Here is a 27,761-nt window from a genome sequence, read left to right on the forward strand (position 1 = left end):
TCACCAATACAGCCATGGTTGTTGCAGTCCTCGTTTAGGCTGCAACTAGCTTGCATATGTGAGCACGTACAACAGAGAGGCTTCACCAAAGATGTAATCATTCTTGTCCCTGTAGGTACAAACTCAATGTCAGCACTTCGATTTACTTTTTAGCCTTATGATACATGCCCTCTCTTTCTAAAATCAACAAGAATTGTAAATACTGAGACACTTGAGTGGAGCAGCAAAGCAGCACAAGCAGTCAGTCCTTGCTGGAGATAGCTGTGGCTGGCACTCCTGGTCTTGGCTTTGTATTTGGGCCATCTCTTCTCAGCCTTGTTCAGCTGGCTGAAGTCTCAAAGCACTGCCCTGTGCTCAAGTTAATCCATCCTGATCTACCCAGGGCTTATTAGCTCAGCCATTGTATTGCCCTACTGCAGCTACATGGTCCCCAGATCAGGCTATGCTGTGTCTGGACAGCTTAAAGAGCAGGGAGAGTAGATATGAATAGCCTAAGGCCATCTTTGGGACTTACGAGGATTTTGTCGTCTTGGTAAGTCGTATGGGTAAGCTTCCATAAAACCTGGTAGAGGAAACAATGTAGAGAGAAAAAAAAGGAATAGAACTCTAACTATCCTGTAGATAATGCACCCAAATTTTCCCACTGAGCATTACAATACCTCCTCCTCTTGTTTCAGCCAGTGTTCCAAGGATTAGAAGCAGTCTGACTGCATCTTGGTGGGAGCATCATGCAGAAAGACAGTATTTGTGTGCTGGGAACAATGGTATGTACTGAAACAAAGATGGCAATCCTGTTTTCGTGGAGATATCAGCGTGCATGTCCTGGGAGATGATAAAAATAAATTCATTCTCACTCTGAAAATGCCAGCCTCGGCATCTTTTTCTATTTGGAGGGGATTTACAGCAGCCTTTGCTGCTACATATGCCTGGACTAATTGCACAAGTAGAATGCTGTAACCTGCTTTATGCATGTGACAGTACTTACGTAGCTCTCATCATCATAAGATTTGATCACCTGAGTAACAGTTCTCAAAATGCAAGGACATTGCTTGTGCTTGTTGTGTGTTGTCTTTAGGTAAATAAGGCTTGTAATACAAGCAAGTTCAGTTATGATAATCATTCAGGAAGTGGATGCTACTATCACCGTAAGTTTTAGTGTAATTGCTGTCAACAGTAAAATATAAACCCATTAATTTGCTTTACCAGAAGCTAGTGATCTAGTTTGGTTAAACTACCAGGCTGCTCAAAGCACTATTTGCAGCTCTTTGTCACTGCTTCCCTCTTGTTAAATTTTATTTTGTATATTCACATCTAATACAATTCTTAGAGGTCTGAATATAATAAAAATTCATTTAGAGAAGTGCTAAAGTGAGTTGATAGTTTTCTTTTGCCTGCTGTAGGGCAGGACTTTGCCCACTGGCCTCTGACCAAAAGAAATGAAAACAGCCACCTGAGGAACAAGTGCAGGAGAGCAGGACCTGGAGTATGAGCTCCAAGCAGTTAACATGACTCCTGAGTTTGGCAGAAGACCTGGGGTGCCAGCAGCATCATTCTGCTGATTGGAGACAACTCCTCTGTGTTTTGCAGCAGAGGAAGAAAGATATCAATAGCAGTTTCTATTCCTGTGCCTCCTGTCATAAACAGTAATGGCTCTGCTGTTACAGTGGCAGCTCATCACAGTGAGCAATGTGGCAGAGAACACTGTGGTGGAAATGGAGCTGACCTGTAATAGCCATATGAATCTATTGATGCAATGGCTTTAGGTCGTGACAAGAGCAGGGCAGGAGATTATTGATTAAGCTTCTATTGGGGCTGGAGAGAGAACAAACAAAGACATACGCAACAGCTCCCAGGTTGAAAGCAATTGGCAAAATCATATGGTGTAAAGATCTGTCCCTAAAGAAACTGCAAGCATGTCTCATCAGGTTATGAACTGGCAAGTGAGGGAAAGCAGCAAGTTTAGCCCTACAAGAAGAGGGGTGGAAAAGCGGGAGTGCATGTGCAGTTGGTCAAAGCTAAAGACATTAACAAAACAGGAGAGAAAAGGGACTTCTCAGTGCAGAGAATAATATACCTTGTAAATGTTATTCACACCAGGTTTTTAATGTCTTCAACTTACGTTCTTCTTCAAAACATTTTTGTTTTAGTTAGTGACATTTTGCTTTAGCAGGGCACTAAACTGCTGATCTGTTGTCAGCTGTGAGGTTCCTGGCCAGGGCTGCAGATCAGGGAGTGCTTTGGGAGCCACAGCCTCCCACTCGGTGTGTCTCTCACCCTGAAAGGCAGAGGATACCTCCACCGGGAGAGCTCAAGGAGCCATGAGACGCACAATGGGGATATACAGTCTCCAATGAAAAGATTTGCAAATTGTAGCTCGCATGATTAATGCTACCATTGTAATGTAAATGTTGGTGGACATTTCTTGCTTTCCTTCAGTTAGACACCAGGTGCACATTGGTCCCAAATCTTTTCCATGCAGGCAGGCTCCCATATGGGAGGAAGTTGGAAAGCTTCTCCCATGGCACTGTATAGGAAAACAAGGTCTCTGTCACTGTTCAGGTGCTGAGTTGCTGCTCCTAGATTAGGGAAACATACATCAGAAAATCTTTATTCTTTCTTAAGTTTCCGCTAGCTACTTGTCTGTTCTGCTTGGAAATACTCCATGTCTTATGCTTAACCTGGGGCCACTAGTGCTCTGTGCCATTCCTGCTGTATCCTTCCCACCTTTGCTTCCAGGCTGTCTCCTTCCACCTTTTCCAGCTTGCTGATTTTCAGAAAGCGAGCCTGTGTGCAGGGCCATTTGAGCAGGAGCCTACCAACCTGTGTTGTCCTTTCAATAGTATTTGAATCTGTTGACTACCTTTTAACAACACGTAACTGAGTGTTAGACATCCCAAAGGGATTCTTTAGTATCTTCCATGAAAACCGGCAGCGGGGTAGAGGAAGATCTCTTCTGTGTCTTCCCCGAAGGAAAGGACACAGTGCATACTCATTCTTCCTAATCAAAGACTCAGGGGGTGGTGGTGGGGCGGTGGTGGGGGGTGCGGGGCGGGTGTGGGAAGGAGAACAAAAAATACTAGACAACCAGGTCTTGATAGTTCTGCTGCCCAGAGGACTACTTTTTTGCCAGGAAGGAACCAAGGCTCAGTTTCACTCCACATGATGGGACTGTTTACCACATAGTGTAAACTAGGAGGAATTCTTTTCAGTGTTACTGTTTTATAAAGGTCCCTCCACTCTGTCCTTGTACCCGCTGCTCTGCCTCAGGCAAGCCTTTTTACTGCACAATTTGTGGTGGTATCTTCCAAGTCACTGGCGTCAAATGATCCCATGAGTCTGGCTCATCAGTATAGATAACAAGCTTACCTTACCTCAGTCTGAGTTACATTTAATCTGCCACAGCATTGCCCAGTTTCCCAGTTGGTTTCTGTCTTTCAACAGCTTCTTAGAGAGTAATGTTTTTTTAGCTGAATGTAATTTGCAAAAATTTATCACCTTGCTGTGAGGTTTCTCCTTCATTCTTTCTCCTTCTCTCTTCAAGCAATATATGAAACTGTTGGTGCCTCTATGCATCCCTGGGAGGATCTGATCTTATTGATAATAGGAGCAAATATTTAGGATATTGCATGAACAGTAATATGCTCCCTCTTGGGACATGTATGCATTGCAGGTCTCTTTGCATCTGGCATCAGAGACTGCAAAATGTGAAAGCAAGGCAGAGTAATGCTTTCGGTAGCTTAAAAGACCCCAGTTCCCATAAAAGGCTGTTGTCTGCTATGGAAATGTTCTGTAGTTCTCTATTTCTGCTCTTCACAGTTCAGCTGCCCAAAGTGCAGGTCATCTAATATAAAATTCCCCCAGGTATCCCGACACATGGTGATGGGCCAAATGCTCCCAAAAGCAACACATGGTCATTTAGTTCAGGAAAAACAAAGGAGTTTACCACTCTTCCAGGTAATTTTTCTAATTATGGAACCATGATCCCCTCTTTGTTCTTCTCGTCTGATACTAATTCATCTGACTTTGTTCCCTCACCAAGAAAAAGTGTCTTACAGTTCCTTTTTAGTTTAACAATGGTAAGGTGAAGAAGTGGACCACAGTGACTAGGGATACTTCTGTACTGAAAGGACCAAAGTGTGGCCAGCAGATGTGCATATCATAGGAATGAATGAACAAACGATCGGACACATTGTCATCCCAGTCACTGGTCCTACATGAGCCTGGATTTCCTTCATTAAATAGTCATATTGCTTTGAAGAAAACTTCTACCTACTCACTTCCTTCTTATTCCCTCCCAAGCAGCATTAGACAGTCAGCTGATTGTTTATAAAAGAAAGAAAAAAAGGTATCATGCCTGTTCTGAAATACTGTAAGATGACCTCAGATTTTCAGGAGGGATGATGGAACTGACATGCTTTCTGACCTGGCCAAGCACAAGACTGAAAACAGCATGCAGAAGAAGTGAGGCAGGGAAAGGACTGTGGTGTCACAGCACAAAGGGGAGCAGACCTTTGCCAGACACCTGCAGGCAAGAGTCTATGAGGTGTCCACAGGGAAGGAGCTGGCTGGGCTGAGAAGTAGGAGGGGAAAAGATGGAGTGGGTAATTATAAAGGAAAAGGAGAGAAAAAGGATCCCTGTGAAGATTTAGATGAGTCAGATAAACAGCGAGATGTCAGGGACTGGATGAAGCATTTGAAATGCAGCCTTCATTAATACTTTGTCTGTCTTATCTCAGACTAATTTACTTTATGGACATGGAGTTCTGTTCCCCCTGATGTATCGAGATGATTATCAGGCAATCTTGCTGGTTTTTTAAACTGTTTCTTAAGCAGGAATTCTCAACATTTCATGAAGTCCTGTGCTGGTTTTCTGCGTTTCACTGTGTTTGAAGACATGAATCACCAAGTCACTATTGTTCCTGTGCTATCTATCAAGAAATTTCCAGGCAATTTTCTCTTGCCTCCAGCATCTATGGAAGCTATTGTTACCCAGTGGGCTCATGGTACAATCACATGTTGTGCCAGCTGCCCCAAGAAAAAGCCTAGAAATTGTGGACAAGAGAGTAGGGAGTAACCAAGGGGCAAACATCTGTCTGCTCGCCAAACGTGCTACTCCTGAGCAAATTACATAGACCCAATAGCAGATTAAACTAATTTGGCTTTTATTCTACTTGTTTTCATCTATAAGCTATTACAAGAATTTGCTATTTGTTCAAAAAACAAAAAACCTGCCATAAAGTTCCAGACAGCATAAAGGTCGGGAAGCCCTTCTGGTTAGTGGGGTGGCAACCTTCCCCTCCACACAGCTGTCACCAGGAGAGGGAGTCTCCAAGGGAAAGCAAGCTGCTCCTGTTCTGGCTTAATGCTTTTTGTCAGCACAACGGTAAGCAAAGCTTTTCCAGCTGAGGGTAGTGTTTATGTGAGGAATCTACAGGTATAAACATGACAACCAAGAGAGATGTTTTATCTGGTAGGTATTTATTGATAATAAGAAATAAAATCTGTCACTTAAAAAGCATACAGGCTTCCTGCTGATAGTACTGCACTTGCTATCCTTGTTTGCACCTGAGAATAGTCAAAAGGTATCTGACTTCCAGGACAGGTACCTGAATGGACTTGCAAGGTACACTATAGGTAAGCAAAGATGTCACTGTCTAACTACACTAGACAGCATGCATAACTGCATAAGGAAAGAGTAACAGACTTCTTTTACTCAGGAACAGTCTTAGGAGATTGTCCAAAGGTCACTCCAGAGGGACTGCATGCCGAGTGTCTCCATTTCTGTGAAGATACACTTTCCATAATAACTGTCTTTGAGAAAGTTTTGCTGTGGTGGAAGGCCTCTACATGCAACGGTCTGTAAGCAAACTGGTCTTGGCACAACCATAAATGCATGCGACATGCAACTGAGTTAGCTGCCCTTGCAAATGTAGCCCATGATGATAATTACAACAATGTAAAATGATGATTTTTCATGAAGTGGTTCTGTGTATGAGAAGCTGCAAGCATAGGCATCTTCTCATTAAGCTGGCTTTACTATTAATGCACATTGTTTTGACCTGTAAAAGCTTTAGGCTCTATGAGAGGTTCAATGCTGTGCATACTGTTTGCTCAACTGAATAAGGCACAGCAGGGAGAAGCTACTTTATTAAAAGAGAAGAATCATACTTCTTACTCTGTAAAGCTTGTTCTTTTTTTTTTTTTTTTTCAATCTAAGTCTACTCAGTCCATGCATATGTTTGTGTGGCTTTAAGAAAAATGTATTTACAATGTCAGACATTGTAATCCATTATTATAAATGCTAGTTCAGCAACTGCAGTATTGCACTTCGGCAATATTTTTTAATTCTGAAGGAAATGTGAGGTAAACTTGCTAGTGCTAAGTGTGGGGCATAAGCAAGAGCCCTGTCATGAGCAGTAGTGGTGAGTGCAGCTCCCTAATGAAGCACCTCAGGCCCTGATTCAAAGCTGACCAGAGCTGATGCACAGTCTCATCAGCTGTGGCGGGCTTCACAGCAGAGCTTACATTTGGTAAAGCAACGTTCAAAGTACGTCCTGCCTAAGAGCTGACACATTTTGACATATCCCATGGCAATAAGCAAAACGAACCGTAACATATCTTATTTGCTCTGTACATCGCAGGGCCTTATGCTGACAAGGGCGACAGTCTCCCCCTGGCATCTGAGCCGCCCAACCTCACACTCGGTCATGGTCCGACGGGAAGCAGAGCCACTCACTTCAGCACAGATCTGGATGCCTCCTTCCTCACACAGCCCATCTTCATCACAAACACAGCTGTTGGATTGCGCTAAGCGAAATCACAGAGAAAACACTCAGGATGGTATCCAACTGAATAAAAAACAGACTAAAATATTTCCAGCAAAACTGCAGGGTTGACAGCAATTTGCTGGAGGTGCTCAACAGAAGAAAGACAAGGACCTGTTGGAGTGGGTCCAAAGGAGGGCCAAAAAATGGTCAGAGGGATGGATGGAACACTTCTCCTATGAGGACAGGCTGAGAGAGTTGGGGTTGTTCAGCATGAAGAGAAGACTCTGGGGAGACATTATAGCTGCCTTTGAACAGTTCAAGGGAGCTTATAATAAGAAAGATGGGGACAGAATTTTTAGCAGGGCCTGTAGAGATAGGACAAGGGGTAATGTTTTTAAACTAAAAGAAGGTGGGTTCAGATGAGATACAAGGAGGAAATTTTTTATGATCAGAGTGGTGAAACACTGGAACATGTTGCCCAGAGAGGTGGTAGATGCCCCATCCCTGGAAGCCTTGAAGGTCAGGTTGAACAGGGCTCTAAGCAACTTGATCTGGTTGAAGATGTCTACACTTCCTGGGCTAGATGACTTTACAGGTTCCTTCCAACCCTAAACATTCTATGATTCTTTTCCTAACCAGAGTAACATTAGCTGATACTCAGGTTCAGTGATAAAACTAGAAGTGGAGACAAGTGGTGCACTGCTGGGGCTTCCTCTGCTCAGAGAGGCTGGTAGCGCTTGTGGAAAACACTTGCTCAAGATGCCTGAGGTATGTCAGGTATTTCTGATGTTACTGCTTGAACCAGTTCACGTATCTACTGCTCCAGAGTCCAAACAACATGTAAGATGAGAGATCTGTCTTTGGATCAGTAACAAACTGATCATACAGACACCTGAAACTGTTATCTTCATTTACATACTGGCAGTTTCACTAAAATCAAAGAATCTTCTCCTACAAACAAATGTGCATAGTTCTATCAGTTATGACAGCTAAACAATCATATAGGAAGGTCTCATCTGAGATTTACTTTTCATAACTCTGTCTTTGTTTTGGTGTTGTATGTTTTGTTAGGGTTTGGGGTTTTTTGCCTGTGTTTGTCTCTCCTGAAGCTCCAGCCAGTTTTGATTATGTCTTTTTATTATTTTGGCTATTCAACCCTGTTAGACAAAAGAGATGAACCCTTATCAAGTAATCTTTTTTATTTTCAAAATATGACAATAACTGTGCCTCTAGCTGGAGCACTTCTAGAAACCTAATTTACTCCTTTATCTTCCCATTTCTGGCAACCCTCCATTAAAGGCAGTGTAGTGTAGGACACTCAGGGAAATTACATTAGGGAATTTGAAAACTTCCACTGCAGACAGATTGCAAAAAGCTGGGACTATTTCCTCTGAGGGAAGAGACATTCATCTTTGATCGTAATATGAGAAACAGGATAGGCAATGAAGTACAAATAAAAGTAAATGGCTTTCCTAGCTAGTATAGAATAAGACATTGAATTCCTTGACATAAAATACTGCTGGGGATACTGCTCGGCAAATTTTAGGAAAGGATTTGCTGTTCCTGTGGGCAGTAAGGACTTCCGGAACTACTGTGTTGAGGAATTTAAAACAGCTGGATACAGTAAAAAAAGATAGGGCAAGGGTTTCACCCAAAACTTCCCAGGGACCAACAGGTGAATTCATTTAGCAGGGACTAGGAATAAACTTCTCCTGCAGATAGTGCATTTTGTTACTGTGTCCTGCAGGGTTTTCTTTTCCATGGTCGGAGCTTCCTGCCATGTTTGGACACCAAACACTGGGCTGATGGTTTGAACTCGCTTAGCAGTACCTGGTGCTTCTGGGAGGGTCTGGAGATACCATACCAGGACAGACCTATAGCTAATGCATAACAGGGGATATAGACCTAATTTTAAAAACATTATTTCATTCATAAATAACAATAAAATTTGTAAACAATTTTGCTTACAATTGTGAAGAATCTCTTACCATCACATTTTTCCCATGAACGGCATGATCCACACGGTATTTCAGCTGCCTGAGGTATTTTGCAGTTTTCTGCGTTAGTAACAGAATATTTTCTGCCCATGCACTCCAAGGCATGCATCTTGCAAATAGTTAAAGGTGTGTTTCTCTTGGTTCTTTGATCTGTAGCACAGGTGTCCAGGGAAGGACTGAAAACAAAAGCAGAGACTGGGCTATTTAAATGTGCTTTTTCTTGGTACCCCTTAAGAATTGCTAAGGATGTGAAAAACATTCAGGGTCCAGTTCCAATTTCCCTGTTCATTGAAGTACATCCTAGGATTGAGGCAAGGGAACTTGAGACATAGACATGTGAATAATTCAGCCCTTTCTTTTCCACATGATGCTGCACCTCAGCAATGCCAGGATCTGTCCCCTCTGAAGGACATGGATATTACTGGGCATTTGCCATTAACCTCAGTAGCAGTGAGGCTGAGACTTTAGTTAAAAAAGGTTCAGACCTCAATCTAATATATCGCACATGTATGCATATTAAGTACATACATAGAAACATATCATACACATATGGTATGTACACACATGCATGTTCATTACAATGTTTCATAAGTATTTCATAATTAAAAGACATTAGATTATGCTTAAAGACTTTTTCTCTGCTGTCCTTGAAAACCTTAACTTTTACTAAACAAAATGTTATGATCCAACATCAGAGACCAAAGATATTTCTGGAAATACACATAATGTCCACAGAAAATTAATGAAAAATCTGCTCTATTTATGCAGGGAATTTGTTTGTATATTTCTTGAAATTCAGATATTGTTCTAACACTCACAAAAATTAGCTCGTAAAAGTGGTAATAGCAATTCTTGGACAACCTTAAACAGCATTAGCTTTGGGGACAGTTCCAAGAAGTTGCTATAATTTGTGTTTCATGCTGTAAGAACCCTTCCATTATTTCTGGATTTTAATCTCAAACCCCAAACTTGTCCACTTATTCTCAGTGCAATAAGTGGCATCTGTGTGGAGTGAACAATAAAAGTGCCTGTCTAGAACAGGGCATGCCTGTGCTTTCCCAGATGCACTTTACAGCCAGAGGTAAGGTGCCACACAGGGTATGAGAGAGCAGAGATGTGTTCTCAGGGGATGAGGACCTTTGAAATGGGGCACCAAAGGATTATTCTCAGTACAGCTCCTCCTTCGGAGCTCACAAACACTCCCACCGAAACTTTTAGTGTCTAATGGGTCAGTTCTGAGGGTCAATCTCAGCTACACAGGTGTTTGGTGGGGAGGAGAGGCTGATGAGGAACAGGCAAATGGCCCTAATGATCTTCATGGGACTGTCTGAAGGGATGGGTAACAGTCCTTGTGAAAGTGGCTAGTGAGAGTAGGCAAGAGGAATTTGGAAGAGGGAAGGTCTAGTAAGAAGGTCCTGACTCAAACCTTGCTCACTTGCTGGCCAAGTGTTAAGACTTATTTTTTTTTTCCTGGGAATTAGGAAGTGGTTTTTAATCTATATGATGAAAAGTGCCTGCTCTAAGCTTTGGGAATGGTTCTTTGTGAGATGGTTTTGAAGCCTCTTAAAAGAGCTAGCTTTACAGAAATTTTAAACTACCTGTAACATAGTGCACCTTGAAGATATTTAAAAAATGGCACAGAGTTCATCAGCTGAGCCTGAAAACTTGGCTGCATCTACCTGCAACTGAATATGTCCTGAAGATTATTAACTTCATTACACCTCCTACTGAAGTTAGTATCAACAACTGCAATGGCTCCCTTAACTGCTATGCTCAGTCAAAATACCAGCCATTAAAACTCTAGTAAAGTTTCTTGCCTGAACTTTCCTTAAGGCTCCTTTGTTAACATAAAGAATAAGGTTAACCTTATTCTGAGGCACACTAAGAGGACAGCCCAAGGGATGCATCCCCAAGCAGCTGACAAAGGAACCCGGTGCCTTTGTCTGCATCATGTTGTTTGCTCATCTGGCTGCACAGCCTATGAGTTAGTGGTGCACAGAATTATAACGTGAAGTTATCTTTACAGACAGAGGGATAAGAAAAACTTTATCTTTAAATACCACCTTAAATTCGGAAGAACAAAGTGTGATTCAGGGAAAGCATCTAATCTTTAATTAAGTTGTTTATTATGTCTAAAATTGTTCAGAGGCCTTCTTTATTTGCCTGAGTGATAAATCTTAATATGTAAGTCTTAAGGTCAAAATCTTGTACACAAGGCAGCTTAATTTAGCTGAAAAGATTAAGGCCAAACACAACTGCACTAATCTGCCTGCTCTGCACCACTTTAGCAACACCCAAAAGAAGGGAGAAGGCTGACTGAACCAGCTGCCGAAGGCTGAACCGAGGGGTTCACGCTCCACGTTGCCAATCTCTCACTACAGTATAATCCCTCGAATTGTCTTGAGAGTGTCTCACATACTCGCTTCAGCTGGGTCAGCTGGGAGAAAGCCAGTGGACATCAACATGTTCAGATGCATAAGAAAAAGGATGAAGAATCTGTACTCAGAAATTAATAATTTGCACTCATTGCTGAGAAGGGATATTACAAGGCTGGGAGCACCATAGCAGTGCAATAGAAATTATTAGAGGCAAAGAAGAATCTTTGTGTAAAGTGAATGTGAGAAATTCAATACCTTTTACCTAAAAAAGAAGGCTTGGATAAGAACAAGCTTTTACTAAGGCAGATATTGTAAGAAATTAAAGAGCATATGCAAGGCAGCAAATACCTTCTCTCCCTTTCACCTACAATGAGAGGCAGGCAGCTTTCAATGAAACTAAAAAGTGAAAAATTCAGCATCCTGGTAATTATTTTAGCTTCTTAAAATTATATTCAAGACCAGAAGTTATAATCTAACACATGCCAAGAACTCTTAGGAGAGACATAGATGCTGTGCAAATAACTTCTGAGGAAAAAAGAGAGTCATATTTTAAAATTATCAACTCTCATGTTTCACTGTGGAGATAGTCTTCAGCTGCTGGAGGCTGAGGTTTCATCCGTATTAATGCACTGTGCTCTGACCCCTTCCTTACACCAGAGTCAATTCACACAGAACAGCTGGTGTCCATACTGTTAAACTTTCTTTGTGGAGGGCATCAGATGGAAATGGTCCCTGACCCTAGTAACTCCCACCCTGTGCCTGGGAATTATCCAGGAGTTGGCCCTTGCTGAAGCTCTGTGAGGAGCTGCTTTAGCAATTTAGCAGCTCTAATGCCCAGGATCATTCCCTTGCTCTAACTGATGAGGATAGATGTAGCCTAAGGCACCATGTCATGAGGGACAAATTACCCCTCACCAGCCTGTTACAGGGTTCTTGTGCTGTCCCAGGAAGCCTCAGTTGTTAGTCTCTTGGAAACCGAAAAGATGTAGGATGGGTCTGAAACCACGGTGTTCCTGAATTCCCGTGTGAACTCTTGTTCCCAGCTGTCTTCTGCGCAAAGGCTGCTGCTGAAAGTCACTGCCACAGCAAAGCAAGCCAAGTTACTTCTGCTCTTTGAGGAAGGACCAAGATCTGCTTACGTGCCTTACTCCTACAGCCTTCACAGGCTGGCAGATTAGTCTGCTTTGACAGCTGATGATTTATCCTTCTATTATTAGATGTGTTATTTCAAGACAGAGTGAAAAGATGGCATCAGGTAATAGAAATGACTGTTATCTATCTTCTGCCATTTTGAACATAATTATAAAAAATAGAAACATGCAAGTAGTAGATTAATTATAACTGAAGCCTGGATGCATAACTGAATGTAATTCATTTAACTTCCAAGGTTATTGTGACTCTGCCCAAGGCCTTCCCTAGCACTGTGGACTCCCCTCATCTTCCACTGTAACTACCTTAACACACCCATGAACCAAAGGAGGGGTTGTTGCCTCACTTTAATGAGTATCAAAACAAAAAGAGTAGGACCAGGTTATTTAGAATATTTAGGTGTTTAAGGATAGGAACAGAGCCTTAGCACAGCTGTTACAAACCTGGCACGTACCTTTGCATGCAAGGCAATGGCCTCAGACTGTAGGGAACTGCCTAGTGGATCTACAAACCTGAACTAAGCTCACCAACTTTAATTTTGAGATGCTCAAAGTATAATAATTTTAGATGAGAACTAGAGTCACTGTGCAGTGCACTCTTGAGCTATGTGGCTGATGGAAAGTACACAGCCTCAGCTGAGAAATTCTGTTACCTTGAAATCACTGGAGATGAGTTAAAAATTTCTTCTTCCTACTACACAAGGATAAGACCAATTTAGTCTGTTATCCTGGACTCTCCAAACTGCTCAGCTCCTGCTGTGACATAAACCTGGCCAGATTTCATATCCAGAGCTCACACCTGCTGTTATGACTTTATAGGAGATTTCATCCTGTCTATGCAAACCAGCCCAGATGTTGGAGTGCTGAGCTCTTTCGCACATCTGGCCATCAGCACCAGGTGGTCTCAAGCATTTTCTTGTTACTCCCCTGTTTTGCGTCTGTTACCTCTATGTTTAGAAAAGAACTGAGAGAGTTACTTGTTTCCTTATATTTCTCCTGCATTGCTTATTGCAGAATATAGGCTTAGATCAAACAGGAAACAATAAACTCTGGTCTACAAGTTATGAGCTCAGGAAAGGTGACACGACTGCTCTGTGCAAACTGCTGTGTAAATGGGAGATTAGATTATTGTGGCTTTCATAACTCTCCAGTCTCTCATCAGGAGAAAGAAATCAGCTTTATTTTGCTAGCTTACTGCTTTGATGGTTTATGTCCCAAGGGCCTCTGTTCTAACTTTTCCTCAATCTTCTAAATCTTCAAAATATCATTGTATCTTTTTCCATCTATTTCACAGATCAAGTGGAGCTGAAATTATGCCTTCACCTTCTGTCATCCAACCAAATTCCATCACTGCCAAAACCCACTGACAGCTCTGACAAGGCAGGTAAGTGATGAACAGGACACAGATTGAACTGTAAAGCAAACAAATTACAATGCCTCCTTCTCATATGAGTAAGGCCTTCTCATCTGTCATAGACTGAAGACTTAAGAAATTTAATTGGTCTTGAATAAAGTGAGAAAGTCATTGCCAAATTCAGCCTGAACTTACCCACACTCATAGGGCATTTTGCACACACATTGTGACTGATGTACTTTCTCCCATGGCTGACATTTAGGCTCTGTCACTTCTGGTTTCACACTGGGCACTGAAGTAGAAGAAAACAGATAGTGCTATTAAGGGTCAGAAAAACAAGGGCTGTTAAAGGTCTACTCTGAAATTATCTTATTAGTTGAGCTTAAAAGGCACTGAATTGTACAACCATGACATAAAATCACATCCTGCATGCTCATTAAAAGTATCTACTGCATGAAAGTAATCAACATTATTAAGAAGATACTATATACTTTGCAAAGTTACTGTTCAGTAATTTATTCACGGGTCGTGAGTCAGATGGAAGGAGACAGATACTATGCTCAAGCTTAAACATTCATCTAATTTCTGCAGCAGCTGTTTGTTTCTGCTAAACTGAGCAGTGCTGAATCATAGTTGGCAACAGCTTTATCATTAGGTTTCAGAGTTACTGGCTTCACTATTGTCACTAGAAAAGCTAAGGCTTCGAAGTCCTATGTGAAAGTGTGAACTTGAATATCTTTATACACTGATGGTGATGACTACTACAAGTTCTATCATTAGTCCTCAGCCTGCACTAACTTTAAAAACAAAACCAATAGTGATTATTGAGGAGTTTTCGTCATTGCACATGTACTATTCTTTGAGTGCTGAGTTGTATTCCAAGCTTGAAAATGAAATCAGCCTTTGCTAAACGTTCCTCTGGAGATGTCTATAGCAAGTAATAGCAAGAAAGTTTTATCCTGATTTGTGTTTTAGATTATATGTCTGTAGTTTTCTATGTTAACGTGAAACTTTACTACCCCTGAATATTGTTGCCTTTTTAAAAAAGAAAAATTCAACAAATCTCCCTTATGGATTAAGACTTTTTAAGCCAAATAGGCAGAAATAGCCAGAGAAGAAAAAATTAAAGTGTTGCCATGCATTGCAATACAGACAGCAGACATAACCATGTCTGCTTGAAGAGCGGAAGTTTCCAACAAAGATCACTGCCTTGTCTCCATCCCTGGGGCTGTTGGCTGTATAGCTGACTGTTACCAACACTATTGCTAAATACTCTCACCTATAATGTATGTGTGCTGCATTGTCTGCATATATATTTTTTTTCTTATTTTTTAGCTGTTTTATCTCATTGTCCTTGTTTTCTTAACTGTTGTTGTGTTATTCTAATCTAATTGTTGTGTCCCTCCCCCCCCCCCTTTTTTTTTTAACTTTTGTACTAATATAATGTTCCCTTACAGCCAGGCACAAGCTGTTTCTAAGGATAGAAGCATTTGAAACTGGTTTTAGTTATTACCATAATTTGAATACATGATGTAAGAAAAAAAAATTATTAAAATCAGTCACTACAGCTAAGTCTAAGGAGTAATTGGCAACAGTACTTCAGCACTTTAGCAGCAGTGGGCCATTCATTGTACAGCTATGTTATTCCTTCTGAAATCCTTACGCTCCCTGTGTATGTGGATATGACACAGCAGCAGACAAGTTACACTGGGAATCTCATAGGACCATCACCTTTTGAGGTCTAAGCCTGACCGCCACCTGCCTCTTCCCTCAGGTGAAGCTACCTCAGGCAGCAACCGGCTGATAAGGAGAGGACAGATATGAAATGCAGGAAGCATGCCTAGCCTTCTACCACAGTGGCTGTTGTCCCCAGGCAATGGCCTCCCCAGGGATACGAGAACATCTGGGACCTTGGGTGAAGATGCAACTGGCCTGAAGCAGAAAGCTGCTTGGATGCCTGTATGTCACTGATCAGCATCTTAGAGGTGCTCAAAAGAAAGCCTCACCTGCCTTCTACAGCAGGAAAAGATGACTCAGATAGAGCTGCTTTATGCTATCGCCCATTTCCCTCTCTGCCAGTGCCCGCCAGTATCAACCCAGAGCTTAAACAGAGTTATCATGAAATTAAAGCAGTGTTTTCCCGTTACTTCCAGTTCCTGGAGATTTACTTTGTCTCAGCTGTGTAACTGTCAGATGAGCAAAAGGAGTCATGCAGCCCTGTCCTCTCCTGTGAGAGGCTGTGGTGCACTGAACAACTTCCAGATAGGAAAGCCGTATCTCTGAGGTGCAGGTCACATGGCAGTGGTGCTACACAAGTGCGTAAAGTGAAGCATATTGGCATGGCAGAATAGGCAGCATACATCCCAGGCAATCTTTTAAAATATTGTTAGTGACAATACTTGGTAGCAATAGGGGAGCGGGAAGCAAAACCCTGTAAGGAAACCTCACAAGAAATGTCTTAAGGCATCTTGTTGCAACAGCCCATTAAAAAACAAACAAACAAACAAACAAACAAAAAAACCCAAAACCCAAACAAACAAACAAAAAAACCAAAAAACCAAACATGCTCACATTTTCTGTGCTTCCTGCTGGTGATTTAAGTATGGCTTCTGTATCACTAGATCAGCTATAGCTCTGTCTGTATCTTGTCTACGTAAACCATAATCTGTCCAGGAACAAAACCCCTGCATTGCACTTGGGAGACTGCAGAGGCTTACCTGGTCTCTTGCACTGGATAGTCTTCATGTCAGGAGACCACTTGAGACTGGGCTCGCACAAAACAGAGTGTGCCCCTTCTAAGTGCATGCCATGCGGACAAGACAGAGCTATTCTCTCACCGATCTCATACACAGGTTTCCATGGCTCTCCTTGCAACCCCCCCTCCAGGATGGGCAGGAGACAAGCGGTTTCTAAGAGTTGAAGCATTTGAGATAGCCACAGTGAATCGATGTATTGCAGAAAGCAGTCACATATTCTACCTTCTCCTAAATTACTTAACAAATTGAATGGTAAGATTAGCTGATCTTCCTGTAGAAACATATCAATCATGTTAGCACAAGATAGTAATTCATCACACCAGCCAGAGGTGCAATACCAAGGACAGAGTGACAGTATCTTCTCCTACCACCTGCAGGTCCAGACCTAGCTTGAAGAGGGCTCCTCTGTTCTTAGGACTCAAAGTTGACTCACAAATAAAACGTGCAAGGAAAAAAAGAAACCCTAATGTTTACTGACCAGGTTAGAGGAAAAGACTGAAGTGGGGGAGATCATCCAAGATTTGTAAAGTGATACTTGGAGTTGTGTTCCTGTGACAATGTGCTTATTTGAGAACTTTGCGGTTGCCCAGTGCTGCCCACTGGACCTTTTCCTCAGTTGGCTTTGATCACAAACTCATTCCAGTGGTTCTTGGATATAGCCAACAGGACCAAATTAAGCAACATTGTTTCTGCAGGAAGTAACTCCTGGACTGGAATTTAATCTCCCTCACTTCCAGCCTTCCTTAGAAACAGACTTTATAGGTATGTTTCTATTTCAGTATTACAATATCTGGATTCAAAATAAAAGTCAATTTAGACATGATTATGTATAGGTAACGGGGAAATGCAGGTGCGTATTTTCCTCCTGTTGTTGGAAAGCAGACGTTCAGAGATGTTTCACTGGAATTCAGGAATGGAGTTGTCTTTCAAAACAAGAATCACTGAGACATACCCTGGCAGTATCTGTCTCCAGCTTGCCACTGTAAATCACTGCCACACTTAGCAACAGGATCACCAACAAGAGAATATCCATGTCTGCAAGCATAAACGATGCTTTTCCCAACAGGGTATGAGTTTTCAGCATTCTGAAAGCAAAGGAGCAGATGACATTTTGGATATACAATCTAAGAACCACTAGCAGCATGGAACTCCCTTTGATTCAGGGGTACAGTAGCTGAGGACAGTGAGAAATATTAATGCCACCCTAAAATGCACTGATGAGAGTGTCTGCAATACTGGGTGAATTCTGGTAATCAATAGCCAGTAAATGTGATCAAAATCAAAGTGTTGCTGCAAGTTTGTAGAATACAGAATATTTGGGATTTCTTAGCAAAGGGAGGGTTAGAGGTGAAGGTGCTCAGTGGCAGGGGTCTGGCAGTGGTACATGAGGGATGGAACAGCACTCTCCTGCCAGTGTACAAACTGACTTCAAATATGCCTGTTATTGAGCATTCAAGGGGGTACATAAGCTCTTGAACAGCTTTCCAGGGGGATCAGTGGAGAGTATATGGCTCTGTTAATTCTTACAATGGCATGTTATCAGCTTGCTAAAGGTTAATGGGATACAAAAGACCTGGACCTGAAGAGACTGATCTTTTCATATTTTATATCTCATTCTCTCCTAAGGATAGGTCTTATGAAAAATTGAGACTACTCCACAAATTTCAGGGTTTTACCTTCAGTTTGTGAAACAGAAGTATCAATATAAGAGGCAAGTATTGATTACTCCCAAAAAAACAACACTGGCAAAAGAGGGAATGCAAAATTTTGGATCTTGCCTCAGGTTGCAGTTGTGCAGAGGTAACTAACAGATTTTTAACTAATCCTTTTATCTATATGTTGGGCGAAAATACTCTAGACAGCCTCATAACATGGAGAAGGCATAATCCATTCCTCCAAGGGAGGAATTTAGTCTCCCTTGTTAAATAGGGCCAAGTTACAGTCAACCAAATACCTTGTGAGATCATAGTTTCATCAGGGAACATGAATGTACAATGGTGATTTACGGGGTGTAGAGTGAAGATGCCTAAAAAACATTATAGTTTTGCTATGGACTTGCTGGATGACCTTGGACAGTTTACTTCCTGTCCTGTTTTTTTCTGTAGTTTCCTGTGCTTTAATATGTAATTAATGTGGCTCAGAAAATGTTTATTATGTGTGTAGGGTAAAGGACAAGTAGATTGTTTTTCTCCATAGCTACATTCCAGAAAAGGAAAGATTTTGTTCTGGGTTTGGGGGTGGAGCATTTTTGGTTTTCTTTTCTTTTTAGTAAGAGGCCTTGGCTAATGTCATATAAACTTCAGCCAGGGAGAAATGCTGAGAGTGCTGCTATACAGTAGCTCTGATACTAAGCTTGCCAAGAAAAATACAAATTTGCAAGTAACTATTTGTATTAACTGTAATAGAGACACTGCAGATAGCAATAGGACAGATAACAGAGTAATAGAAATAACTTACTTGAACAAATCCATTTTCCAAGAGAGGAGGAGGTGAACAGAATTGTGTAGGAGTTATGGATAAATCAAAACAGTGTGGTTCAATCAAGCTATGAAGCAAACAAAACTATGATTTAGTCTGAATTTAGTCTCTCTTCCTTTCAAGATCCTACACTTCTCAGTGAAGCCCATTTTCAAGGCTATTATGTGTCCCATTTACATCACGATTATACCTAAATCAGGCACTGCCAGGCCATTTGAGAGAGTGCTAAATAGAATGATTTCAAGTTTACCAGCTTTTACCCCCTTTTTCACTCTTATTTTGTATCAGATTCACAGCTTCTGAATTTTGTTTTGTTTCAAATTAAATTTGAAAGCTCAGTAAGTGATCTAACCCCTGAATTTGATAGCCTGTGCCTCCTTCTGAAATAAATTTTTAAATCTTCCTGTAGTTGTGGTCAAAATGTGGGGTTTTTCCTGCTTACCGAAAATGCTGCAACTCTTCCTCTTCACATGGTCTGCTTTCACGTTGCTCTCCTATGCAGGCTTTCCCACCGCCACGTGGGGAGGGGTTGTTGCAGGCTCGACTCCTTGATTTCCTTCCCCCTGAACAAGGACTCCAGGAAGACCAGCAGCTCCAGCGTCCATCAACAACACCTATGTAATATTTGGGAATATTTCACATTAAACCACTCTGTAGGTAGTTTAAAGGCACAGGCTGTTCAAAGCTACTGATGGTCCAAACTGTACCCTTGCAGAGAATTTTAGATTGCAACGATCTAATCTTCCATCTTTCACCAATTTGCCTTTTGCAAAAGTATAATTCCATGGAGGCTATATGTTATCAGAGTCTGAGAGAACATAAAAATAACTATCAGCTACAACTAATCTGCAAAATTAAAAACCAAAACTTTTGAAGTTATTGACAGTCATTCCTTTAGTACATATACTTATTTACAGAAGGTCACCTTCTGAGCAGTTAGTATTGTCCACTGCATTTAACAATAACAATAAAATGTTTTCTATGTTAAGCATTGTTTGAACGTGCAACATATGACCCAAGCAGGCACTGCACATCAGCTGCTCATTCAGGTTGTGCAGAGGCACAGACAGACGCTGGAAGCAGGAAAGCACACTTTGCCACTTCTAAACTCTCACAAGTTTAAAAAGTGCTGACCTGGCTGATCTTGCACCAGAGTTCCCAGCTCACAAGCTGCTCCAAAGGTGTAAGGCTTGCAGTAACACACACAGTGAGTTCCTTCCACGGTTGCCTCACCACCATTCTGACAAGGCTGACATTTGCAGGGATCGTTTTCAGCCATATATTCTTCAATGGCTTGTTTTAGGTAATGCTTTTTGACCGAGGAGCAGGGCACTTCCTTTACGAGCTCATATAACGGTGTTAGCTACACACAGTACAGAAACATTTATATTAAATAGTTATAATTGGGATATAAGAGTTCATAAGCACATTTTGTCATGCAAAATAAATTGTGATATATGCTTCTGCACATGAGAGTTGGCAGATGCTCTCATGTGCTAACTAGCTAGCTAAAATCTTATGTCAGTATGTAATATTGGACTTTTTCTGAAAAGTCAGCTCTGCTTGACAGCATCCATTAAAACTAGTGGTAGATTAGTCATGTTTAAACATATTTGAGCTATGAGATTATGGTTGAGATAAAAGTGTAACACAGACCACAAATGTACAGTAACTCAAAATTCTCACCCAACTATTCCCAGCCTAAAAAGCTGGACATTTAACAATTCATTATGTTATTTCATTAAGCAGTGATTGAATGTAAAAATAAGTGAAAACATTTTGCATTTCTATTGCCTCTTTTATGATATTCTGTGCTTTTACATTTATTTTAAAACTTCCTGACAGAGATCTTTTGTGTCTATACCATTCTTCAGTTTCTTCAGTATGCAGGCAGTTCCCCAAAGGAACTTAGACAAGGTAGCAGTGAATATGGCCATGCCCAGCTTGGAAGTATCTGGCTTCCAGAAGCTCCAGTTGTGCCTAAACGTCTGGATGCAGAGACGAGGAGGGATAAAAGGGATACACTGAAGCTGACAAGCTGAGTGGAAGCCACACAGACCTGCCAATACGCATTTCAGGAAAGGGGCTATCTCAGATCTGCGCTTTCTCCAATGCCAGGATGACCCTCTATTCCTAAGCAGGATTCCACTAAAGTCACTGAAGGTAAGATTATAGGTATTGACCTGCCAAAAGTCATGGTGCAGCTGACCATATTAGCTTCCTGTCATTTTCTTCCTGTTGACTTCTCTTTTCTTTTTCATAAAGATCTGAAAACAGAATGATTGGACACTACAGCCTGATTAATCACCAGCTATGGCTTAATCATTTCTCCCCTTGAGGTGATCCCATCCACTCATGTCTGCTTTGAGAAAATAGCCTTACCTTCTGTTTAATTACTCTGGGATAGTCTGTCACTGATCTGGCCCAAAAGGAGTATCTCTGACTGTTCCCAGCAGGATTATTCAGCTCTAGATAACTAAGGCCAGCAACAGCACCTGGGCTTCCTCCTTCTATGTAGGGGTCTCCTTTAATCTTATTACCACTGCTTCCTGTAGATTCAGAAGAGGAAATACAGAAAATACCAGCATTGCTATATTTACAAATGGAAATAGAAACAATACATGCAAAAACTATGCTAGCAAGTAGTGAAAGGACTCATCAGGACCTGTGCCTGGATCAGGAGCTCCTACACTGATAATATATAAGAAATATCTGGTTTTGCATGTGACTTGGCAGCCCAGTCTTAGGGTGTCCAGGAAAGTACTAGTTACTGGGAAAGCATCAGCAATAATTCATGAGTGTTGGAAAGACTTTAAGCCAGGTACTTGGTGTCCAAGTTCAGCATGTTAAGACAGAGTTCAACAAAGCTACCTGCTCCTCACTTTGACAACTATTTAAGAAGAGACGAAAGACGGAGACATGACAACTGTACGAGTCACTGTTCAATGTTTACCTGAAGAAGTCTGTAGCAGTTCATCCAGTTTGGAGCACTTTACTTTCTTCTTTTTCACAATGAATGCGTTCCAGCCTGATGTGGTGCACTCATACATGTCTGTTATGCTCAAACCTGCAGATAATCGATCTGTTAACAACATTGTACACAGCAAGTATGTTGGATTAACTTTCAAGTTTCCCATTGACTTGAGATGTCATGAAGTATTATACCTAAATCAGAAGGCAACTAACTAGTGCATCCTGTGGGAAGACCCAGGAGTTGCTAAGGGCTATGGATGGAGGCTGAGAGAGGGGAGGTGTGTCTGGAAAAAAATTGTTTCTTTCATCTCTTTTCTCAGCAGTCCCTAATTCTACAGCACGGCTCCACACTAAGTGCCATCATATGTGTCACTGTGGTGTTTGCTCTGTTTGTAATTTAGTCTGGTTTAAGCAGTTTTACCCAACTTTGCTCTTCAAGTAACTTTTAAGCTTTAACATTATTTGGCACTAGAATTCAAGTTTAGCCTCATGAGCTCCTGAACCAACTATCAATTCATTGCTAACCATAGCACTGCAGGTCACAGATGTGAATCTAGAACTAAATGCTGTGGTTTGAGCACTTTTTCTAATCTTCTTTCTTTTGCCTGTGAAGAGAATATGGTTACTAGAAGTCACTTGCTTGATTTTAGATATTAGCTGCAAGAACATGCAAATAAATTTTTATTCTTGTTTATTCACTTTGTTTTTTGTACCAAATACTCCAGTGCTCTACCTTCTGCTTTCATTTTGTCAGTATCCATATAAAAAATAACTTTGTAGTGTCCTCCTAGAGATCCAGAGTGTAAGAAATGAGTCCCAAAATGTTCAATAAGTCTTCGGTAGACACTATACTCATAGATGACTGGAAGGTTGGCCAGTTCCTTCCAGAAGGGCTCCGCAAGAGTGAGAAAGTCTGGGTTGTTGTTAATAAACTGAGCAACTTCCACACTGTTCTCAACAACCATCAGCTGCTTACTCTGGGGGAAGGAAAAGACATCAGTCAGCCTCCATCAGAGTGGTTCCATACTAGCCAGATGACATGCACGTGATATTGGCTACTAACAAACTGCTTTACAGAGCTGTTGAATATGCGTAACCAACTTTGTGAATGCAAGAAGAATACTCTGATGTTAGGAAATATCTTTTGGACCTTTATTTGTAATTACTGCAACATCTTTCTTTTCCTCCTTTGTACCTGAAAGCTAGCATAAGGCCACTTAGGAAAGAAAAATATCACTCTTCAAAGCTAATGTGGTTTCCAGCAGCAGAAAGCCTGGCAGTAGCAGGTTAACAAGCCTTGTCCGAAAGGAAATCAGAGGGACTAGAGAGGTCTTTGCATCCTGTTTTGTCTAGAGGAGTCTGCCTTTGTAAGGGGGTCTAGCAATTTTGAGGATGCTGCTGAATTATTAAACCCTCTATGCATATACAATATTATTCACCTCAACCTCTCAAATTGCTTTTGAACCTTGTTATGTTAAGTCTCAAAATATGCCGTTGCTAGTGTGGTAAAATGAGCTTGCCATGAGCTTGTTCTCTGTCAACTTGGGAGTCACAAAATGCACAAAACTGTTACTTGATTTTATCTGCTTTAAGATAGAGGTTATACTTCATAATTGGGAGTTACTCTCAAATTATATATCTAATATTTATTTTTAAATAAGTCAAAAGAATAAGCACTATGACTTCCTGGCTATTTAAAGCACCAGATCTCTCTCTTAATGGAGTTCTACTAGTAGAAAATGTATTATAAAGTAAATGAACTTTCATCACAGAATTACTGCAATTTTTTTGCTCCAAGATACTGACAGAGGTAATAGAAGGGGAAAAAAAAAAAAAAAAAAGAGGCAGTAAATAGGAAGAAAATTGAAAAGATTAATTAATTATGAGAAGAAGCCATTCCCTGCCCCTGCCCCCCTATAGGGAGGAAAAAAGCTACTACATAAATAAATTACTAATGAAGAGGTAAAATGGAGAAAGTAAAACCAGCAGCCAATCCTTTTTAATTGATACTCAAACAAGGGATCTCTTTTAAAAAGTTTTGTACAAATTTTTCAGTCATGTACTTTGTGCCAAAAATATCTGGACAAAATAAATACTTGCATTTGTATATAAAACCACATCAAAAAAAAAGGAAAATGTTTCTGCAAAATACTAAGCCACAGCAACAACTTATACATACCTTTTGACTGTGTTGCAGAATTTTATTCTGTGAATAACTGTGTCCACTGTTTGAGTTTTCATACCTCTCTGTGTGTTTCATGTAAGACCAGCTGCTGTTGAAAAACTCATACGTGAAATCATTCTGAACTTTAACCTAGAAAATGAAAGATAGAATTCTGTATAAAAGGCTTCATGAAGGATGTTAAAAATTATATATAGTAGAGCAAATGCTTCCTTATGCAAAATTCTGATATGTTTTCCAGGCTGAACCCATTTCAGATTTCATTAAAAGTACTGAACACTGTAGGAAAAGCAATACATGTATATATATATTGAATGCATATTTGTACATGAAGTATTTATGTTATGAAGTAAAGTACACTAAGGATTGCTTGGCATGCTTTTGATAAACGTGAGACAAACCAAATCCCTGAGACAGTGACTTCAAGCAAAGCGTATTTCTGGAAGATCTGCACAAAGCACCCCAAAGCCTTGTGCACATAACATTTCTTCGGGTGATATAGACCACTACTTATACTGAGGAGATGGCTTTACATGCAATATAACTGTGAGAGAATTAGAAATCACATCCAGGGAATTACAATTTTTTTGCTTTTATTTTAGCAAGGTACACACCAGTTTGTATTTCAGAATAGTAAGTGACTGAAGAGAGGGAACAGGTGTCATTTGGCTGTGTTTAGGGAAACATACCCGTCAAGAGACCTGACAAGCTTTGCATCATTCCTCTATTTTTAGTCATGAGTCTACATACAAAGCTATGCCTAATGGAAACATACCTGGAAAGTATAAGCAAGAACGCTTTCACTCAGCCTGTAGTATTCTCTCCCATCACCGCTAAAAACCTTTCTGCATTGTCCTCCAAAGCTTTTTGTATGAATGACTCTTCCCCTTGTCTCACCAGTAATGGCATCAAAGCTATGAGAAGAAAAACATGAGAGATCATTAAGATGGAGAGGTAGCAAAGTATTTTACAGGATGCAAAAATTACAGAGCCATTACAACTGAATGCTGTATCTGCAAATTAAGATCATAAGCTGATTTACCCAAGGAAAGAGTATATCAACTGGTAGACTTCTATGCCTGCAGAACTCAGCATGCATAGTATGCTACCATGTGGAAAGCAAAATGTTGCTCTTTTTGTCAACAAAAATGGACACATATTGATATGTCTTAACATTAAGACATATCTATCACAACTGATTTTAAGTGTTACTTTTCCAGCAATTAATGCAAACACAGAAACAACAGGGCACCCATTCCAAAATGTTTTTGTATTATATCTGAATTATATGGCATTCCAAGTGATAAAACTATGTAAAAGAAGTTTAAAATAATTATTTTGCTAGGTTGTAGATGGAATATAAAACCACAAATCCATTTGAAACCTCAGTACCAAATGCAACAGCAATGAACAAAAAGAATGAGCATTTCTGGCTCATTTTTTCCATTCTGATGATGATGTGTATTGGTTGGCATTTCATTTCATATCTTAAAATATGTTTTCCAATAGCAGCAATTAAAGATAAAAAGCCTTATTCTTGCTTCAGATCAAAGGGCCTCTACATCCTGGCTGCATTGAGCCATTGGCATGATGAAGGCTGTTGTACTGAATAATTTTGCATATGGGATGCTTGACCATAGGTCCAGGAAGCCCATCTGCACTGCCAGCGTCTGCAAATACAATAAAAATGTAAATGCATTTGGTACCAGTACTACTGAGCCTGGCACATTACCCTGTTCCTGTAAGTTCCGAATTCGGAGGTGTTTTATCAACATCACATACAGTCATCTGTTTACATCGATCTTCATCTGCACCATCTTCCTCACAATCCTGGTCTCCATTGCACACAAGAGATCTGCTAATGCACTGACCTAAATCAAAACAAAAGTGCATGGGGAAAGGAGAAGTGTTTGCTTGTTTAAAAAGAAATCACCTAAAAATCAAAGCAAAAGTCCCACTTACCTGCTACTTTAATTAGCTTGTTCTCTCCCTCGATGAACAGTCTGTGCCCAGGAGGGCTTGTGAAACAACAGTAAATGTAGACATAAAGAGTGTGGAGTACACTTGAAGGAACCACAGCCATTCAAAGCTTAGAATGTATTAATAAAACAGTTAACTTCAGGATTTATTTCCTGAGCTTTCATCCTTTGACTGTACTGCTTGTGATTATCCATGATTATCTCTCTGGTAGCACCAAAACATGGTTATGTTCCTCTGTGATAAACATCTATCTACTGAGATAATGTGGGTTTTTTGTGAAAGTAATGGAAGCTGCTTGGATACAAGGACTGTTTTAGGGAGCACTAGTTTCCATGACCCAGGTGATTGCCAAGATGTTTGAATATACCCTAGAACAGCTTTGAAAAATCACAACAAAGGTTGCATTCCTTAATTACCTTCTCATAATGAAAAAAACCGTACTCTGGGGAAAATTATTAAGGCAGAACGACTTAAGAGAGGCTACCAGGGCTACAGCATGTTATCTGCAAAGGTCTGCAACACTCCAGATGAAATTAGAAATATGTGTGGTTGAGGCTGGAAAAAAGGAAACATCCTCCTAAATCACAATTATCTGTGGGTCAAGGGTTCTGCAAAGCCATTGCCTATTTACTAAAGCTTAAATATAACTTTATGATTAGAAAATGGTGAAAAAGAACTTGGATAGTACCTGAGAAACACCTGAACCGATCACCACAGCCGTCTTGCACCGGGCATCCCCTTGTTGGGGTGCATGGTCTTGTTTCAAAGGCATCCCCAGAGCAAGGGTTTCCACCATACTGGCCATAAACTGCTACTGTCCGTCTCCGAATCTGGATGCAAATCAAGGCAGATCTTTGAAAATCCAAATGCAAAGCCGGAATAGCTTACTAGTGTCACGGCAATGCTACCGCTCTGCTGCTATAAGAAAATGAGACATTCACTATTTTTTTTTTGAGAAAAACACTTGGTGTTACCACAATATGGTAACAAACTCTCAGGTTAATAGAAAGACAACTATTTCATCTATAAGGTCTTTAGACTGATGCATAAGCTTGGCTGGTTTGTTAAAAAACCTAGTATGTAACTGAAAGCAAGAGAAAGCTGCTGACAAATTTCAGTTTTATTCTACATTTTTAATAGGCCAAATAATGACTGATATGAATGCTAAAGTTTGTCAAAGTAAACAATGTCATTTTGGAAGATGATAAAATCTAACATCAGGTAGACTGCTTTTTGCTTCTAAAAAGAGTAAGTACTGTCTCATGGCACATCTTTAATTTTGACTAATCCCTCCCTAACTGATGCAACATTAAAGTAAATGAGAAGGAAAATCAAAAGCAAGTGTCTTGCACATCAGTAGAGTTGCACTGTAAAAATCAACATTTCATTGAGGATAATATTTTGCAATCAAATTTTCTTTCCTTGAGATGTGACTCACTAACGAAAAATCAGTGGAGTTGGTACAAAGCAGCATCAGAGGGGTAATGTCTCAGTATACTGGACAGTTGAGCCTTTTGGAATTATCACCAAAATAAAAAGCGCACAAATTATTTTACAACACGAATACCATAGCTTTGAAAGGGAACATACTGGGGACAGATTGGAGGATTTCCCTTCTGAGTTCTTTGTTCTTCAGCTTTCTTGTCTGCTGGGGCTTTTGTCTGGCAGTTGATTTGGGGGTTTAAAGATACAGCAGTTCCTTAATTACTGGGAAAAAAAAGCACATGCTATTAAGGTTATGGGTATCG

General features: G+C 40.6%; 1 protein-coding gene and 1 long non-coding RNA gene across 2 annotated transcripts in view; one reads left to right on the top strand and one right to left on the bottom strand.

Moving 5' to 3' along the window:
• On the top strand, positions 1–16,177 carry LOC119141758. Its single transcript, XR_005102031.1, has 4 exons — positions 1–532; positions 678–764; positions 13,585–13,674; positions 15,419–16,177. It is a non-coding gene; the product is annotated as an uncharacterized LOC119141758 (long non-coding RNA).
• C7 (complement C7) overlaps positions 6,192–27,761 on the bottom strand; it is a 23,349-nt gene continuing 1,779 nt past the window's right edge. The window contains exons 4-18 of the mRNA XM_037374344.1: positions 26,702–26,843; positions 25,766–25,904; positions 24,809–24,947; positions 24,031–24,165; positions 22,585–22,828; positions 21,832–21,945; positions 21,261–21,427; positions 20,013–20,241; positions 19,321–19,492; positions 18,858–18,945; positions 17,353–17,485; positions 16,362–16,553; positions 13,840–13,936; positions 8,756–8,940; positions 6,192–6,807 (exon numbers count right to left, since the gene is read on the bottom strand). Coding sequence (XP_037230241.1) covers positions 6,620–6,807; positions 8,756–8,940; positions 13,840–13,936; positions 16,362–16,553; positions 17,353–17,485; positions 18,858–18,945; positions 19,321–19,492; positions 20,013–20,241; positions 21,261–21,427; positions 21,832–21,945; positions 22,585–22,828; positions 24,031–24,165; positions 24,809–24,947; positions 25,766–25,904; positions 26,702–26,843 — 2,364 coding nt within the window. The 3' untranslated portion in view covers positions 6,192–6,619. The remainder of the gene's footprint in view (positions 6,808–8,755; positions 8,941–13,839; positions 13,937–16,361; positions 16,554–17,352; positions 17,486–18,857; positions 18,946–19,320; positions 19,493–20,012; positions 20,242–21,260; positions 21,428–21,831; positions 21,946–22,584; positions 22,829–24,030; positions 24,166–24,808; positions 24,948–25,765; positions 25,905–26,701; positions 26,844–27,761) is intronic.

This window comes from Falco rusticolus, chromosome Z, assembly GCF_015220075.1.
Source record: "Falco rusticolus isolate bFalRus1 chromosome Z, bFalRus1.pri, whole genome shotgun sequence".
NCBI classification, from domain to species: Eukaryota; Metazoa; Chordata; class Aves; order Falconiformes; family Falconidae; genus Falco; species Falco rusticolus.